The sequence below is a fragment of the Chiloscyllium punctatum genome, chromosome 15 (assembly GCF_047496795.1).
Source record: "Chiloscyllium punctatum isolate Juve2018m chromosome 15, sChiPun1.3, whole genome shotgun sequence".
In the NCBI taxonomy this organism is placed as follows: Eukaryota; Metazoa; Chordata; class Chondrichthyes; order Orectolobiformes; family Hemiscylliidae; genus Chiloscyllium; species Chiloscyllium punctatum.
The window spans coordinates 2,946,963-2,967,196 of NC_092753.1; the positions used below are offsets into that span (position 1 = coordinate 2,946,963).

The window sequence follows — 20,234 nt, forward strand, 5'->3', positions numbered from 1 at the left end:
ATAGCTCATGTCCATTGGCTTTCCTTTGTCTAACTTCTTTGTTATTTCCTCAAAGAACTCTTACAGATTTGTCAAGCATGACCCCACCTTGATGAAGCCGTGCTGACTCAGCTCTACTTCACCATGCATTTCCAAGTACTCTGCAATCTCATACTTAATAGACTGTAAAATCTTAACAATGACCAAGATCAGGTCAACTAGCCTATAGTTTCCTGTCTTCTGCTTCCCTCCCTTTTTAAACAGGGCAATTTTTTTCAAGCATTGTTTTTTTTTCAGTCCTCTTGGACCTTCCCTGAAAGATTACCATCAATACCTGAACAATCTCCTCAGTTGCCACCTTCAGAACATGGGGTGTAGCCCATCTGGTCCAGGTTATTTATCCACCTCCAGATCTTTCAGCTTCCCTACCACTTTCTCCTTAGTGATGGCCACTATACTGACCTCTGCCCCTTGCCTGTCTTGAAGTTCTAATATGCTGCTGGTGTCTTCCATGGTGAAAATGATGCAAAATACCATTTTGGTTCCTCTGCTGTTTCTTTGTTCCTCATTTATGACATTTCTAGCCTCATTTTCCAGTGGTCCAATGTCCACTCTTGCCTCTTGCTCACCTTTCAGATACCTGAAAAGATCTCTTACTGTCTTCTTTAACATTGCAAGCTGGCTCACTCTCATATTTCATTATCTCCCTTATTGCCTTTTTTTAAAGTTACCTTCTATTAGTTTTTAAAGTTTTCCTAATCATTTGGTTTCCCACTAAGCTTCTTCCAATTCTATGCTTTTCCTTTTTGGTTGCCCTTTAGTATATTTCTTCTTCCTTGGGGTGAGTTTCTACTATGCCTCTCAAATTACCCATAAATACTCCTGCCATCGCAGATCTTCTGTCTTCTCCCCCTCCACTCAATTCTAGCCAGCTCTTCTCTCATGTCTTTTGTAGTTACCTTTACTCAATTGTAATACTGTTACACCTGATTTCAGCTTCTCCTCCTCAAACTGCAGGGTAAATTCTATCATATTATGGTCACTGCCAATTAGGAGTTGTTTCACCTTAAGCTCCCTAATAAAGTCTGCCCCCATTATGCATCATCAACTCCAAAATTGCCTGTTTCCTTTTCTTGGGATCTGCCACCAATCTGCATATTGAAGTCCCTCATGATTATTGTAATTGTGCCTTTCTTACATGCTTTTTCTACTTCCTGATTTACTTTCATCCCCACATCCTGACTACTGCTAGTAAGCCCACATCTCCTGTCAGGGTCTATTTTTCCTTTTGTAGTTCCCCAACTCTGCCCACACAGATTCTACACCTTCCAACTCAATATCACTTCTTGCTATCAATTTAATTTTATTTCTTACTAACCAGGCAACTGCACCTCCGACTCATCAGCCTGTCCTTTCAATAAGACGTGTGTTCTTGTTTATTTAGTTACCAACCATGATCCCCTTTCAGCCATGTTTCTGTGATACTTGCAACATTGTACCTGCCACTTTCAGTCTGGGCTACAAGCTCATTTACCTTCTTTCATATACTGCGTGCATTTATGTACAACACCCTCAGTCCTATGTTGACTGCCCCCCTTCTTATAGTTGTCCCCTCATCTGCTATCCCTGATGTTATCTGTATAGTATATGGTAATGGCAGCCTTAAAAAACTGCAGTTCTGATTGTAATGCTGCAACTGGATGCCAATGATTGGTATAGTTGCATGCAATGTTTGTGAAGGTTTGTAGCTCAGGTTGAGGTTTAGGGTGTAGCTTTGCTCGCTGAGCTGTAGGTTTGATATCCAGACGTTTCATTACCTGGCTAGGTGACCTCCAAGTGAAGTAGTTGCAGTTAAGAGGAATGAGATGGTTTCAAGTGTAACTGGAATGAATTCAACATTTAGAAGTTAAGAAAGAAGGCAGGAACTGAAACTAAAAATGTTTAGCTTTTAGGTAATTGGTAACATCTTCATAAGTAAAGAGTATAAAACAAGAGGAAAGTAAGTTTTCATTCCTAATCAGGACAAATTTTAGACCTGTCACCTATAAATTGCTCCCTAGGACTGGTCACCGTTGAGTGCCATAGGTTAAATTTGGAATTTTCTGGGTAAGTGCCTGGAGGAAGGGCCAAGGACACTCAAGGTCACAACATTGAAAGGTGAATGAGCTAATACTTGAATTAATCAATGGACAGCTACAGCCTGCCAGGGTTGATGCAGTCACAATACAAAATAGGCAATCATGGACAATTTTTGTTGAAAAATGTGGTGCTGGAAAAACACAGCAGGCCAGGCAGCATCCGAGGAGCAGGAGAATCTCCTGCTCCTCGGATGCTGCCTGGCCTGCTGTGTTTTTCCAGCACCACATTTTACAACTCTGGTACTCCAGCATCTGCAGTCCTCACTTTCTCCTAGTTAATCATGGACAATTTCCAAAAAGACAGATTTGCATTTATTTTGCACCTTTTGTAACCAACCGACATCTCAAAACATTTTGCAGCTAATGAATATTCTCCAATTGTAGATGCTATTCTAATTTAGGAAACACACCAGCCAAATTGTATATAATTAGGTTCCCCAAACACCAGAATGAGAATGACGAGGAAAAATCTGTGTTTCGTGATGTTAATTCAGGGAAAATGTTAGGAGAAAGTTAGGACTGCAGATGCTTGAGATCAGAGTCGAGAGTGTGGTGCTCGAAAAGCACAGCAGGTCAGGCAGCATCAGGGGAGCAGGAGAATCAATGTTTCGGGCTTAAGCCCTTCATCAGGAAGGGCTATATCAGGCTTATGCCTGAAATGTTGATTTTCCTACTCCTGCTGTGCTTTTCCAGCACCACATTCTCAACTAAGGGAAAATGTTGGCTGGTACACTAGGATTAAGCCCTTTCTCTTCAAACAGAGAAATTAGATCTCTTAAATCCACTTGAGGAAGATGGGGCCTTGATGTCTCAACTGAAAGCAACTCCAACAGGGTAGGCCATTCTCTGCCTTGGCTTTTAAGCTCATTTGCTGACATGGGGCTTAAACCCACAAACTTCTGACTTGGAGACGAGAATGTTACCAACTAACTCACAGCTAACGCATGATACAAGACAAAATACCAGAGCACTCTAGTCTTAGATGTGAAAGACACTCGCAGGAACTCAGATCATCACCAACTAAAATTGTTGAAATTTAGAGTGGAAATCAGAAATTGACCATTCTTCTGAAGCTGTGGAATTTATTAAATTGGATAAAATAATTATAACTTTAGCAGTGGTCTAAGAATGCATGTGAAAGGTTTTGGAGATTACAGATGCCAGAAAATATATAGTTACGTTTTTTTTTAGTTCTTGACTTTTTTTGTTTGTGCCAATATGTATTCCTGTTTGAAATCAGAGCAATCCGATAATAACCAAATTCTGTAGAATATAAAACTTGACAAAACATGAAGTATTGGTAACAAAATCACTATGCAGAAAATGAATTTTGCACAAATGCAGGTTACTTGTGAAGACTTGAGGTGTAAGGAAGACTACTGAAGATGGTTCTAAGATGTCTGTGTATTGCCAGCAATTGATTGTAATAAAAATTACAATAGATTTAACATGCATTCTCCCACATTGCATTTCAAGTAATGCAAATTGAAAATGTGAATCTCCAAAAAAAATGTAAATTGCAGAAGTTAAATGTGAATAATTGAAAGCCCTATTTCTTTAGAGTTAGTCATAGTCATACAGTATAGAAACAGATCCTTTTGGTCCAACCAGTCCGAGCTGACCATAATCCCAAACTAAACTAGTCCTACCTGCCTGTGCTTGGCCCATATCCCTCCAAACATTTCTTATTCATGACTCTAAGAAAATTAGATGTAAAATTAGAAATAAACCTGAATCTTGGGAGCAGCTGCAATACCCATGCTACCCTCAGTCCACCGTTTTAGAATCTCTTGTCAGTTAGTCCTCTGGGTTTGGCTAAGACTTCAGTTCTTAGTATCTATAAATATGGGAAGGCTAATTGGATGTATTTTAGTATCTGTTTCTTCCAATATAGATCTTACTGCAAGGTTGGTTGGAGGTATACCTGGAGATTTGATTAAATTGTATTCTGACCATATGACATGTTTGATTTCACAATATAATTCCATGCCTTGGAAGAAGTTCCTGCATTCACTCAAATCCCATATAGCTAAGAATGTTAGTGCACAGGTACTAAGACCTAAGAGGCTATTTTTGCGGTAAAAGAGTGGAGAAGAGGGAAATGTGAAGGAGAGTGATTCACGGAGGGGAAAATCAGCCGAGGAAAGAAATTCTGATTCTACCATTAATGGTTCTTAGTGCAATTTCAATGAGTTAGCAATAATATTAGTGATAACGCTCACATTTCCTTCATACCAACCATTAATGCAATAACCCACTGATAGTTTGATATAACTGATTTCCAACATTTTTGCAAAAGGGAAGGTCAAATTTCAGGTTATTGTCACTTTCAATAGACTTCATCTGTCTCCTTGGATTCTGAATTCCATTCTGGTTACATATCGATGTCACATTCTAAATTGGGAGTCTTGGTCAAAACCAAAAGTTTTTGTAGTTGGAGTTTACATGTCAAAAACAGTGCAAAATATTTGCACAAAGGACAGCGAGCTTGGTTTCTGGGGTAATTCTCAGAGGGTACATCGTCCTAAACTTGGTTTGCACCAACATTTCTAAATCTTTCCTTGAGCTCGGACTCAATAAAGGAAGAAGTCATTTGTTCCTTAATAATAGTGCTCTCTACTTTGGTTGCATTGTTTCCACCTACCACGCCCCATCATCAAATATTGTAACCCATGCTCAAATATATGTCCCATGCCTTTGACAATAATGACAAAAGCTACGTGAAATATATTATTTGAGGAATTTTCTCTGCCTTAATGAGAATCCTTTGTTTCCATTCCCATTCTCCCATCATTGAAAATATCATTCACGGTTCACCCACAGTATGGTCCTCAGGTTTCCAATCCATTAACTGACTATACTTTTGCCTGTGCCATTCCCATATACCACTTACTGCTGCTGTGCCTAGCTCTCATGGGAAATGCTGGCTTTTCAGGTGAAGTGTGGACCATTGTGACATGAAGTTTAAAATCGTTGATGAGTACAATCGCTGACCTCACAGGCTGCCGAAAGCAGTAATTGGTGGCGGTTAGAGTAAAATTCATTCTGAGATGGTTGAGAATACTACATTATAATTGTGAATGCTGGGAAAATTGCTAGATCTAGTTATTTATTTTCCTGTAGGAATGTGCAGATGCTGGATGGTGGGAAGGAGAAATCAATGGCAAACGGGGCGTTTTTCCAGATAACTTTGTGAAGCTTCTGCCACCTGACTTTGAAAAAGAGGTAAGTCCCTTTTCTGCCACTTGTAACTTTGAACTAGCATTCTTCCTCTGCTTTTTAAAGGCATCAGGCTTATGAAAATGTGCAACTTAATTTATACCCAAAAGACCACAGCATGTTGAATTAATTATTATACGGTACAGCACCATCTGTTCTCTTAAGTCTGCTGAGACTGTACTTGGAAAGTGGTATTTTCTTGGCAAGAAACTGAGTCTTAAGCAGTTCTTGAAATGAGATTCAGGGGTGGGGTTTGCAAATATGCTAGTATAATAAAGTCTCTAAGCAATTTGCTGATTTTCTTAATTTGATTGTATTCTCCCTGCATATTAAGAAAAGTTAAATATTTGATCATTTCTAATTCTCCACAGTGCTTTTAATAATTTACAATGCAGTAAAACTGGACTTGAATTTATATTACAACTGATAATTTAGTGCTGTCAGGAACTGTGATCATTGGAAACATGGAGGCACTGAAGGCTATGGCCCTAAAGCTTTAACGATTTGCTGGGTCCAACCTTACCCAATGCTACTTCAGTGAATAGGAATTAGGTGTCAAAAGGAAGGAAAAACAAGGGCTCTCTGCAGAACCCAGATGTCCAAAATCCAAGAAAAACGACAAAGGAAAAGCAGTGGACATAAATAGAAAGGAAATGAAAATAGCATCTGAATCAATACAGCAGGGAAATACATGTTTGGCAAAGAAGGATGCAAGAAAATACTAACTGGATAGCTTATTTGAGCTGACGTGTTTTTCATGTGGGAATTACTCTGGAGAGTCACAATCACGAGATGTAAAAAGGGAAATATTTCGAGCGAATAAGTAGATGGATGTTTGGATTTGTTAAGGTACAGCACATAAAGCTACTTAATAAGATAAAGGCCATGATGTTAGGAAAAGGATATCTGCATAGAGTATTGGCTAAATAGAAGACCGAGACTAAGGATAAAGAGTGTGCTATCCAGATCTGTAACTAGTAGAGTGCCACAGATGTGTGCTCTGCCTGCAGTTATTTACTATATATATTAAGGCTCAGATGATGGAAGTGAGTGTACTGTTGCCAAACTTGTGGATTACACAAAAATATTTGAACACAAGTAGTGAGGATGGCATAATGAGTCTAAATAGGGATATAGATAGGTTAAGTGTGTGGGCAAAAGCTTGGCAAATGATATCTAATATGGGAAAGTGAGAGTTATGTATTTTGGCAGGAACAATGGAAGAGCTGAAGCGATGAAAGACTTCAATAAGTTACAGATCAGAGGAATTAAATGTCATTGTGCATGAAACCTATTAAACTAACTTCTAAGTTCAGCTGGTAATCGGGAAGGCAAATAAAATATTTAAAGGCAATGGAGTATAAAATAGGGACATCTTGCTAAAATTATACAGGGCACTGGTCAGACCATAGCTGGAATACTGTGAAAATGTTTGGGCCCCTTATCCAAGGAAAGATTGGAGGCAGTCCAGAGAAGGTTCTCTAGGCTGGTATTGGGTATGCAGGGACTGTCTTATGAGGAGGGCTTGAGATTTTTTGGACTTATTCTCCTAGACTCCAATGAATGCAAGAGGAGACCTTATTGAACATGTAAGATTTTTAGGGTGCTTGATAGGGTCATTGAGGAGGAGACCTCCTTGTAAGAAAATCTAGGACCAGAGGGTATTATTGCAGAACGAGGGACTGCCCATTTAAGACAGAGATGAGGATTTTTTTTCTCTGAAGTGGTAAGTCTGTGTAATTCTTTATTGTAGAGTCTGGGTCATTAAGTATATTCCAGGCTGAAATAGACAGATTTTTAACGAGTAAGGGCATCAAGGGTTATGAGTCAAAGGTAGGAAATAGGAGTTGAGGTTTATCAGATGAGCTCTGATATCATTGAATGATGGGCTGGACTCAATGGGCTAATATCCTGCCTCTGCGCTTACATCTTACAGACAGTATCCATTTGCTTTATTAACTGAGGCAAAGAATATGAGAGCAAGAGGTTTATGCCAGAATTGTATAAAACATTAGTGAGGCAAAATTATAGCACACCTTATAATTCTGGTCACCACATTACAGGAAGAATGGAATTGCACACAAGAATATACAGACCAAGTCTACAAGGGCCTTAATGGAATTAAAATATTTTAGCTGCAAGGGCAGATTGCATAGGCTGGAATCTTTCTTGAACAGGAGACTGAAGGGAAATTTAATTGAGATTTATAAAATTGAGGGATTTAGAAAGAATGGATGGAAAGCATCTATTCTCAAAAGTAGAGGGGTCATTGTATATTAATATTAAAGGATTAGTAGAAAGATTAGAAGGAAGATGCTAGAGCTTTTGTGACAGTCATAATGTCCCTACCTTTGAGTCAGGATGTTTGGGTTCAAGTATGAAGAGGTGTGTGGTAACATCTCTGAACAGGTTGGTTGGAAGATATCTGCAAGGGAGATACAGAAAGAACTTTCATCCAGCTGGTGCTTCTGGCACACTTTGAAAGGATGGCCATGTAAGGAACACCATTATGTTTTTTAGAAACCTGCAATATACATTTGAAGTGCTGTAACCTATAGGACTATTGGCAAAAACTGGAAGTTATGTTCAGCCTTGGTAACTCTTTATCGGCTATAACAGACGCAATTGGCTGAATGGCTTCTCCGGTGCTACAATTTTTTTGTATTTGTGTTTCTAACATTTGTATATGGTGCTGAGAAGTGCAACAAAGGAAACTATTTGCTTTTGAACCGTGATCTGCCTAGTTTCCTGTTTTTGGGTGCTGTTAGCTGCAACAGGTTGTGGGGTTATAGAGGAAAATAAAAGCAAAACATGAAGCTCATTTCAAATGAAACCCAGAAATTCAATTTCTTTAACCTGAAGTGTTTGTTTTCCCAAAACTTTGTGTTGACTCCAACTTTGGATTGTCAGGCCAGGTAGGGGAAGGAGTATGGATGTTTTGTGTGGAATGGTTAGCATAATATGTGATTTTTGTTTGTGAATGAGTTGCTTGGATTTTTTGCTTACTGTTTCTGTTCTTTTAGTGAATAAGTGGTTCATTAGATTATATTGACACATTACAAGTGCTCAAGTTCCAACACATTGAACCTAACCTCCCTTCAACAGCACAATCAGCTTTAAAATAAATCCACCCCCACACACCAACCCACCCTCAAAGTAAGGGCCAGTTTAGAATTGATTTCACATTTATTTGTAAAGGGGGAAAAAGAGAGAGAGAGTTTATACTGATTTGGCTGCTTAATACTGCACATAGCAACTGGATTGAGGCAACCTAATCTAATCTAAATTGGTAGTCGATAGAGATTTGTAATATTAACATAATGGGATAAATTTCGATCTAGCTCTGAGCTGGAACTGTGCATTTTCACACGTATTGTCTGAATGTTGGAGAGACCCAGCGTGCTCTATCTGGATAAAATCAGTTAGCCAGGGAACATGTGTGGGACTCTGTTAGTTCAGCTGTTTATTCAAATGGCCACCAGTAAAATAAAGTTGGTTACTGAACTTCAGCGATCCTATTATAAACTAATCTGTAGACATATGAAGTTTTAAAAATTAGCCACTCACTATATGCACGGTGCAATCATTCTGCAGTGTTGTCACTGTGCTATGTTTGTAAAATGCAGATAATGAATTATATGCTTCTGAGTTTTCGTTTTATCCCAATTGAAACTATTTTGTACTGAAACAGCGTTGAGCATTTCTATGCTATCTGCTGTGCCATTTTTAAATATATAGGCTGATCTAGTCAGGATGTTACACCATCAGCACTGGCTGGATTTGTTTGGTTCTGCCAAGTCATTGTCTGCTGTTTTTTTGACAGTGTGTATTGGGATCTTAAACTGATTATGTTCTTATTGATATTAACTAACTTCTTTTTTCCTTAGCGACCCAAGAAGCCTCCACCCCCTTCAGCTCCAACTGTCAAGCCATTGTCAGGTAATATTTATTGGTTATAAATTATTCTAATTTGATGAAGTTCAAATCAATGTGAAATATACTTACTGCAACTGAGCAAGCCTTTTGATCAAAATAATTGCATCAAATCTGGACAATCTCCTGTTAAAGTTTACTAAAAGGTAGCAGCAAATAAACAGAACTTCAGAAATTGTACATGTTCTCTAAACTTGGTAGTCTGTAATGTTTAATGGTTAACTTAATATATTTTGATAAAAGGATTTGCAAATTATCCATTAATTTATGAAAATGGCAAAGTTTAATATTTTTGTCAAAATTAACTACTAGTCAGAAATTCATCTCTGTAAAGGGAGAATGTAGGGTCATTTCATGTGATGTTGAGTTCAAGCTACTAATCTTATTTGTTCTTAGTTCCTGTTTTCTATTTTCCCCAATTTGATTTTGTGAGCCTGCAGAACAGCAGCTAATAACAATTTGAAAGTTGTACAGGGGAACCTCTGTTATCTGAGCGAGATGAGCGGGCACTATTTTGTTTGGATAATGAATTAAATGCCTTTTCTCTGGGACTAAGAGTTTTTAAAATCTGCTCCCTGTTCAGGAGACTAGTAGCAGCACACAGTGTGCGATCGCCTGTCCAACACCACGCCACCACCCTCAAGAACACAGTGTGCGAGCCCCCGCCCTCAACCCCGTCCAACACCATCCCCCCACCCCGTGCGCCCCGCCCCCTCTCCGGGGCAGCTGGACTGTACACCAACAACAAGACAGCTGCCGCTGTTGCGGCTGCCTTTGTGGGGTAAGTCTCCACATGCCAAAGCCACACAAATTGTTACTGCAACTTTTGACAGGTTCCACATTTGCCCTGTACAGGACAATGTTGGAGATTATCTGGAGAAGGGGGGTTTAGGGTGCAACCCTCCGTAGAACTCCAGGGAAAGTGTGGGGAGAGGGAGAAGGCAGGAGGTCAGTCATTTGGAGATGGTACCTGTTTAATCACTGTAAACAAAAGATGCGATCACTGTTGGAAACACTTCTTTGATGTAATGTTTCGATTGGGATCTTGAGATCTCCTTCGGCTAAACCGAGTTTTGGATAATTGGTATTTGGATAATCGAGGTTCCTCTGTAAATCAATAAGTAATAAGTCATAAACTTATGTTAGAAGACAAGGAAATGAATAATAGATTTGTTGTTTTCACAATTTAATTGCTACTGACCCAAATTGGGAAATAACTTCATTGCACTTTAGAGGTGTGCCATCTAGTGGGCAATTATCCTTAGTGATGATTTTTTAAAAATGAACTTCACCCTTCTCTCTACCTCCCTCCACTTGCTGCCTTCCTTCCCTCTCCTGTCTTTCACTCCCTTCTGTCTCTTACCTCTCTTCCTCCTCTGTGTTTTCTAATCCCTCCTCCCTCACCCTTTTCTAACTCCTCTTTCAATTTCCTTCCTTCTCTCCTTCCTTTTCACTGTCACCACTCTTCCTGTTGTCTGTCCCCCACGCTCGCTTGCTCGCTCTCTTTCTTTCTTTCGTCCCTTCTTCCCTTCTTTCCCCCCCCCCCCCCCCCCCCACTCACCAAAAAAAACCCAAAAATCAGGACTGTTGTAAGAGATGACCTAGGCTTGGATGATGTGCAGTCCATTTGGATGGAGATATAAAACAGCAAGGGAAAGAAAACATTGTCAGGACTATTGTGTATATACCCCCAAACAGTAACCATATGGTAGGAAAGGATACATAGTCATAGAAATGTATAGCATGGAAACAGACCCTTCAGTCCAACTTGTCCATGCCGACCAGATATCCTAACCAAATCTAGATTAGATTCCCTACAGTGTGGAAACAGGCCCTTCGGCACAGCCAGTCCACGCCGACTCTCCGAAGAGTAACCCACCCAGACCCATTCCCCTCTACTCATGCACCTAACACTATGGGCAATTTAGCATGGCCAATTCACCTGACTTGCACATCTTTGGACTGAGAGGGGAAACCGGAGCACCCGGAGGAAACCCACACAGACACGGGGAGAATGTGCAAACTCCACACAGACAGTCACCCAAAACTGGAATCGAACCTGGGGCCCTGGCGCTGTGAGGCAGCAGTGCTAACCACTGAGCCACCGTGCCACCCCTAATCTAGTCCCACCTGCCAACAGGAAACACTTATTGGACACAAAATGACACTTATTGAGCACAAAATATTTATCATATAAACTAGCCATACTGTATAAATATATTGTGCTTGTCTATTTTATAGCTATCAATGTTTTTGTCATCTTTAGGTAATATCTAAAATTCTTTCACTCCTAACATTTTGGTAATAAGGCTCTTCTTTTAACCTAATATTATCTTTAAACTCTATAGTTAGCTACATTATGATTTTCTTTTCATGAGCAGCTTTTGTTTTCAAAGCAGTGTAGGTATATTGAGAATTAAAAAATAAGTGCCCACTATTGTACCTTTCAATCAAACTTACCAATGCACCTCATCCAATTCATCCTTCATAACCAATCAGACTTGTGTTTCACTCTCAAATGCAGTATAAAATTTCATCACATTATGATCAGTCTTACATTGAGGTCACATCAATAAATAATAGAAGCATGTGAAAAGAATAGGTCAATAATTTGAATCTTCATGTTGATTGGGTCACTCAAGTTGGAAAGGGTAGCTTCATAGTGCATTAGGGATAGTTTCCTAGAGCAATGTGTAATGGAGCTCACCAGGTAACAGGCTATCCTGCATCTGGTATTGAGGTTGGTTTAGTAAATTACCTCAGAGTGATTGATCCCCTAAAGTAGAGATCGTAGTGATAGAATTTAATATTCCTGTGCTGGAAACAACTGTATTTAACTTCAGGGAATTAAATGAAACATAGAGTTAGCTGAAGTGGACTGGGCAGATAGATTGGAAGAAAAGACAATTAGCAAACATGGCAGATACTTGATGAAGTAATTTATGAATGTCAGCAAAAATAATCACCAATAAGGTGTAAAGATTCTGAGAGGGATAAACCAATCATGGCTGACCCAGGAAGCTGAGTGTATAAAGTTGAAAGAAAAATATACTAGGAGGCAAAAGTCAATGATAGGTCTGAACACTGGAATAAATTCAGAATCCAGCAAAGGAGGGCTAAAAGGAGAAAAAGAGAGAGAAAATAAACCATGAGAGCAAACTACTGAGGAGGTAAGAGCTTCTTTAAATATATCAAATAGTCAATCGTGGTCAAAGTGAACATAAGCCCTGTACAAAATAAATCTGGGACAAAGTCAGAGGGAGCGAGGAAATGGCAATGGGGTCAACCTTTAGGGTGGAAGATACTTTGAACACTTCATTAGTTCCTCCCTGTATTTACTAGTATTAAGTACCATTACAATCACTGGAGAAGTAGTATTAGACACACTTATGGGGCTAAACACAGATAAGTCTCCTGGCCCTGATAGTTTGCATCCGAGAGTCCTGAAGGAAGTAGCTACAAAGCAAAGGGATGCATTGATTGTAATTTTCCAAAAAAATATTGAATTCTGTAGCTGTACTAGAGGATTAGAAACCTCCCAATATGACATCTCTATTCAAAAACAGAAGGAGGCCAAAAGCAACTAACTATATACTGATTAACCTAACATCTATTGTTGGAAAAATTTTGGAATCAATTATTAAGGAAATAATAACAGTATATTTGGAAAATTATAATCTAATCAGAGTCAGCATGGTTTCGTGAAGGGGAAATCATATCTGATTAATTTATTAGAGTTTTTTTGAGGGAATCTTAACCAGAATGGGTAGAGAGGAGCTAATAGATGTAATTTGGTCTTCCAGAGGTCTTTGACAAAGTAGCTCACAAAAGGTTAAGTCGTAAGATAAAACCATGATGTTGGAGGTAGTATATTGGTTTGGATAGACAGTTGGCCAATGGGCAGGAAACAGAGAGTGAGATTTAGGAGTTCTTCTTCAGGTTGGCAATCCCTAACCAGTAGGGTTCTATAGGGATCAGTGCTGAGACTGCAACTGTTTACGGGAGGAAGTAAGTGAATATACTGCAATCAAATTTGCAGAAAACACAAAGTAGGTGGAAAGGCAGGTTGTGAAGAAGATGTGAACTGTTTAGAGAGTTAAGTAATTTGGCAAAAAGTTGAGAAATGATGTATAATGTCAGAATATGTGAAATTGTTCATTTTGGAAGGGAGAACAAAAAAAATCATTTTAAATTAAGAAAACCTGCACAAAGCTGAGCTACAAAGGAACTTGAAGGGTAGTTGTACAGAAAATACAGAAAGCACTCACGCAAGTGCAGCATGTAATTAGGAAGGTGAATGGAATGTTAGCCCTTGTTCCCAGAAGTTAGAGTATATGACCAGGGAATTCCTACTGCAACTGTACAAGATGCTGATGAGACCACATCTGGAGTACTGAGAGCAGTTTTAGTCCCCTTATTTGAAGGGTAGAGAATCTGTGGTATTTACTGCAGAAGGCTGTTGATGCTTGGTTGATAAGTATATTCAAGATATTTTTAATCAGTAAAGGATTCGAGGGTTATGGGAAAAGGCAGTGAAATGGAGTTGAGGATTATCAGATCTGCCATTATCTCATTGAATGGTGGAGCAGATTCAATGGACTGAATGGCCTGTTCCTGTCCTGGCTTCAAACTATTGTATTGGTACCCTTGGCTTCCTAATCACTAAAAGTAGGTCACTTCAGGAGTCAGTAAAATGTCTAACCCATTTCTGTAGAACTGGTACCACATATGGGGTAGACTGTATGGACTGCAAATTTTTTTTCACTAGAGTAACACATGTTTTGACAGCTTCATGGTGACTTTCACTTGTACTCTTATTCTTTCACGAGTGCTCTGTACAATGACACCCATGGGCGGAGTAGTTGCAATAAAGCAAGGCAGAAAATTCGAGTCGTGCTCCCAAAGTGTAGCACTTCACTGTGCTTCACCTAAGGGCTTCATAGAGAATGAAAGAGAGGCTTTTCTTCATTCTGACAACTGTTCATCAATTGCACAATGTTTCTGGAAGGATTAATGCATGAACTGCTCTGGATTTTTCTAGATTATTTTCACACTTTATTTCATTTTTAAAACTGGATTGTTTGTCCAAGTTTCCAGACTACTGCTTCAGGACATAACTGCTACATTAATGTACTGCTCGGTATGTGCGCACTATAATATGAGCCTTTATTGTCATATTTTGGTTTAATTTTCAGGGCTTTTGTATATTATTCAAAATTAATTGAATAATCATACAAAAATAAAAAGAAATACAGTGCTATGTGGAAAAGACAAGTGAGTGGGTCCACCAGAGATGTTCTTGCAGATAGCAACCCTAGACATGACAGACTGCATGCCCTCTCCTGTGCTGAAGTCATTTGGTAATTCTCTGATTTAGGGAAGGCATCTAGTGCTGTCATCAAGATAGTCAGGAAGCAGTATTTTGTAGGCACTGAGTTCAGCCAAACTGGAACATCAGTTGGGGTCAGTTTATGCCAGTCAGATTAAACAAATTGAAATACATAAAGTGTAATTAAAGTACCATTTTATGTCACCCAGATCTATGTAAACTCACTACTTGTTAATCATTTCTGACACCAGAACGGTAAACTGTTTGGTCAGAACTGTCCTGTTCTAATATTCTTGCAATGCGAACAGGCAGGCACTGTTGATTTATAGGAAAGCTGCTTTGTCCTCACGAACATTGTGTTCCAAATTCCTGTAGTAAGCTGCTGTAATGCAACCAATTAACTAAATGTTTCACAATATTGAAGGCATAATAAGCTGTACAGAGGTAGAACCCAGTTTCACTGACTCATTTCAGAGACATTTCTTTCTTTGATTTTATTTAAAACTCCGCTTTGAGGTAATTGCAATTGAAAATGTATGTTTTTGTAGATTCTATGGAATAGTGTGGGAAATAAAATCTGCCTCAGCAACTTGCGCGGCACGGTGGCACAGTGGTTAGCACTGCTGCCTCACAGCGCCAGAGACCTGGGTTCAATTCCCGCACTCAGACTGAGTGTGTGGAGTTTGCACGTTCTCCCCGTGTCTGTGTGGGTTTCCTCCGGGTGCTCCGGTTTCCTCCCACAGTCCAAAGATGTGCAGGTCAGGTGGATTGGCCATGCTAAATTGCCCGTAGTGTTAGGTAAGAGGTAGATGTAGGGGTATGGGTGGGTTGCGCTTCGGCGGGGCGGTGTGGACTTGTTGGGCCGAAGGGCCTGTTTCCACACTGTAAGTAATCTAATCTAATCTTGCAATATAATGAGTCTAATACTTAAATGAAGTATCTGAACATTTAGTTATGAACGGAAATGCAATTTTTCCTCAATTGAAAGCAACGGCAGAACATAACTTGGCCCAGTTGATGAGCTGATTGAATGGAGCTCTGTATGATGACACCCATGGGCAGAGTAGTTGCAATAAAGCAAGGCAGAAAATTACAGTAGTGCTCCCAAAGTGTAGCACTTCACTGATGTGTTACACCTAAGGGCTTCATAGAGAATGAAAGAGAGGCTTTTCTTTATTCAGACAATTGTTCATCAAGTGCACAATGTTTCTGGAAGGATAAATGCATGAGCTGCTCTGGATTTTTCTAGATTATTTTCACACTAATAGCTTCTGTAACAACGTATATGGTGCTTTTGGTTTGCTAGGATCCAAATTCGATGGTTTGCTAGTGGACAAAAAGAATGAAGCAAAAAGAATGCCTCCTGAAAGACCGGACTCCCTCCCGACCAGAATAGAGGACAAAGGTATTGAAACTTGCTGCCTATTTTCATCTTGGTTTTGGGATGTAATGCATCCGAGATGCATTGAAGATATGAAACAGTAGCTATTTTTGCTATCTAAAGCTACTTGCATCACTTAGAAGAAGCCAGTGCATGATTTTTCAGTTTGCTGTTATTGTAGCTGCAGAAACTAAGCAAATTTAAGCTACACTTTTGTCTGATCAAATCAGGGTTATCTGAATGTGGATGGAGATATTTAGAACAGAAGACATCATTGTTCTAGGAAATGCATTCTGAATGATCAATACCGTGAACCAGAGAGTCCTCATGGATCCAGAAATCCTAAGGGTGTGTGGTTAAATTAAACAAATAACTCTCTGACTTGCAGCTCCTCTCATCAGTGAGTCTGAGGTAGGAAAGACATGAGGCTGGATGTCCAGTAAGTATAGCATGGAGAAATTAAATTGAGACAGGACTGGAACCCTCACCTTTCTCATTATAGTAACTGCACATATTATAATTATATTCAGCTGCATCCCGCAGTATGCTGCAAAAAATTCAGTCAGTTTGTCCATTGCTGACATAATGAGCCTTTCATCCTGAACCTCCCATCTTGTGTCTGGGCATTATCCCAGAATAAAGTTCAGAAAAAAGGCACTTCTACTTTGTTTCTTTCATGTGCAATCGTATCAATTAAGTTTTCATTTTCTTAATTGCTGGTGAAAGCTCTTGTTGAAGACTAAGGTAGATTGGATACAGGTATTGCAGTTAGAAACACAGGAAATTTCCATATAACAGGTCTCAACAGTATTTTAGCAGTGAAAATTCAAAATTTCAGTAATATTTGTGTGAAAAAGACAACAACATTCTTCCTAGTTTTAAAGTATGCCTTCTTGCTCAAGATTTGCCCATCTGAGGAAATAGTTTCTTTCTATTTATCTTATTAAGCCATTTTTATTTTAAAAAAAACCTCATTTAGATTATCACTTCATCTTTTATAGTTAAACTGATACAAGCCTATTCCATTTAAGCTATCCTTCTAGTTTAATGTTTATTACTTTGGTAATTCTGCTGCATCCTTTCCAAAGCTTACATATTGTTCCTGAGATTTAGTGCCCTGAACTGGATATTGTGCCCTAACTGCTGTAGGAACAAAACCATGTGGGTGTAGTGTAACATCCATCCCTCTGTAATCCAGTCCCCTTGAGATAAATGCCAACATTAAATTAGCATTTAGCTTTTTCTAATAACGTTTCATAATTTCTAGTTTTACCTAAATGTGACTCCTCTCTCATCAGATTGACTCTGACTCTGACTCTGACTCTGAATTGGCTAAGCGAAGCAGTTAAACTATTACCAGCAGTCGCTGCTCCCTTCTCAGGTTAATAAGTGCTGGCTTTGTCCATATTTTAATAGTTTTTAAAAAAATAGCATGCTGAGTATGCCATTGAAGATTGTAGACTACTGGTTTTGCATGTCTTTAAAATGTTGTGGTACTCTCCGAACTACTTCCCTACCACCCTTGTGGAAGCAGAGCCTATAAGTTGCTTTATGAGGTGTCTGGGCAATTCCTCGAGAGCCTTGAGTATTAAAGTATATGTTGGAAAATGGGGCAGGTTAGAATTAAACTGGAAAATTAAAACTGTTGGTACAGTTTGAAGGTATATGTGTGCTATTTCTGTAATTTTTATATTATGATTTCTAAATCAGGCTAGTTCATTGTGAGCATGTAACTGAATGCAAAAATAATTGTATCATCATACCAGCATGCTAATTGTATTCAGCTTATTCTGTCTGAAAAATATTAATGTGTGTTAGTATATTTGATTGTTAACCAGAGCAACCTTTCTAATTTCCTGTGCCACAGTGAGATCCTTAAATGGTGTCGTGCTGGTTAGTACTGCTGCCTAACAGAGCCAGGGACCTGGATTTGATTCCATCTTTGGGTGACTGTGTGGAGTTTGCACATTTGTCCCATGTCATCTTGGGTTTCCTTCAGATGCTCTAGTTTCCTCCCACAGTCCAAAGATGTGCATGGGGTTAAACGTCACAAGTTTGGAAGGTGCAGTTGGAGGAGCCTTAGAGCATAACTGTATTGCATCTTACTGTTGGTACACATTGTTGCAGTTATTTATTGTGAAGGGAATGAATGTGGTGGTGGATGGGCTGCCGGTCAAGTATGCTATTTAGTCCTCATAATGTCTAGCTTCTTGAGTGTTTGTTGAAGTTGCACTCATCCAGTCCAATAGAGAATATTCCATCACAGTCCTGACTTGTGTATTGTAGATGATGGACACTGGGGAAAGAGGAGGCGAGTTGCTCATCACAAAGTTACCAGCCTTTGACTTTTCTTGTGACCATAATATTTATATGGCTAATGCAGTTCAATTTCTGGTCAATGGTACTCCCCCAGGATGTTGATTGTGGAGGATTTGAGCAATAGTTAGATTCTTTTCAGGTTTGAGTTGCTTATTCCCCAATACTTATCTGATACAATTTTTTTTATTAGAGAGGAGCTCGCTGGGATTGATTGGAGTAGTTTGTTTGCAGACAAGTGGGAGGCCTTTAAAACTTAGATAACTGAGTTCAAAGTCCTTTGTGTTCCTATGAGGGTAAAGGGCAAGGTTGGCAGGAATAGGAACCTTGGATGTCAAGAGGTATCGAAGCTTTAACTAGAAAAAAGGAGACATGGCTCAGAAACAGGCAGCTGAGATCGAGGGAATCCTGGAGATATACAGGGAATACAGGAGTTTACTGAAGAAGGAAATCAGGAGGGCAAAAAGGGGACACCAGATAGCCTTTGGCTGAGAAGAATAGGGTGAATCCAAAAAGGCACTTTAGTTATTTTTTTTCCTTTAATATACTTAGAGAGAGAGAGAGAATAGGGCCCCTCAAGGACCAAAGTGGCCATGTATGTGTAGAACTGCAGGAGATGGGTGAGGTTCTCAATGAATATTTCTCCCCTGTTTACCATGGAGAAAGACATGAAGACTTGGGAACTTGGGGAAGTTAGTGGTGAAATCTTGGGGACAGTCCATATGACAGTAGAGTTGGTGTTGGATGTATTATAATATACGATGGTGGATAAATCTCCTGGTCCTGACCAGATATATCCAAGAACACTGCAAGAGGCTAGAGAAGAAATTGTGGGGGCCCTGCATGATATTTTTGCCTCATCATTAGCCAAGGTGGGGTCCTGAAAGATTGAAGGGTAGCGATTGTTGTCATTATTCAAGAGGGGCTGCAAAGAAAAATTTGGTAAGCTTAACATCTGTGGTGGAGAAGGTTCTGAGAGATAAGATGTACATGCATTTGGAAAGACAGGGTTTGATTAGGAGTAGTCAGAATGGCTTTGTGCATAGGAGATCATGCTTCATAAATTTGCTAGAGTTCTTTGATGAAGTGACCAGGAAGGTGGTTGAAGACAGGTTGGTAGATGTATATGGATTTCAGTAAGGCCTTTGATAAGGTTCCACATGGTAGGCTGCTCTGGAAGGTTAGATCGCATGGAATCTAGGGCAAATTGGATATAATATTGGCTTGATGGTAGGAAGTAGAGGGTAATAGTGGAAGCAATCTTGTCATATTGGAGGCCTGTGACTAGTGGAGTGCCTCAGGGGTCAGTGCTGGGCCCATTACTGTTTGATATCTATATCAGTGAATTGATGAGAATAAACAAGGTGTGATTAGAAAGTTTACAGATGACACTGAAATAGGTGGTCTTGTGGACAGTGAGGAAGATTATCAGAAATTGCAGCAGGACCTTGATCAGCTGGGGAAGTAGGCCGAGAAATGAGAAATGGAGCTCAATATAGGTAAGTGTGAGGTCTTCATTTGGAAAGTCAAATCAAGGTAGGGGTTTCATGGTAGGGCCGTAAGGAATATAGTGGAACAGAAGGCTCTTGGAATTCAGGTTCATGGTTCTCTGAAAGTCATAGGTAGACAGGGCAATGAAGAAGGCTTTCGGCACAATGACCTTCATCAGTCATGGCATTGAGTATAGGAGTTGGGAAGTTATGTTGCAGTTATCCAGGATGTTGGTGAGGCCACATTTGGAGTATTGGTCACCTTGCTTTGGAAGGATGTTATTAAATCGGAAAGAGTGTGGAAGAAATTTGCCAAGAATGTTGCCAGGACTCAGAAGCTATAGGGAGAAGTTGAACAAGCTAGGATCTTTTTTCTTTAGACCGTAAGAGACTGAGGGGGGGCATCTTATAGGAGCGTAGAAGATCATGAGAGGCATGTATAGGGTGAA

At 39.5% G+C, this 20,234-nt stretch overlaps 1 protein-coding gene across 5 annotated transcripts in view; it reads left to right on the forward strand.

Annotated features, from left to right (window-relative positions):
• sh3kbp1 (SH3-domain kinase binding protein 1) overlaps positions 1–20,234 on the forward strand; it is a 168,189-nt gene that overhangs the window by 118,022 nt on the left and 29,933 nt on the right. For all 5 annotated transcript variants that reach the window (XM_072584472.1, XM_072584470.1, XM_072584475.1 and 2 more), the window contains 3 exons: positions 5,241–5,342; positions 9,224–9,275; positions 15,905–16,003. In XM_072584472.1, the coding sequence (XP_072440573.1) occupies positions 5,241–5,342; positions 9,224–9,275; positions 15,905–16,003 (253 nt within the window). The remainder of the gene's footprint in view (positions 1–5,240; positions 5,343–9,223; positions 9,276–15,904; positions 16,004–20,234) is intronic.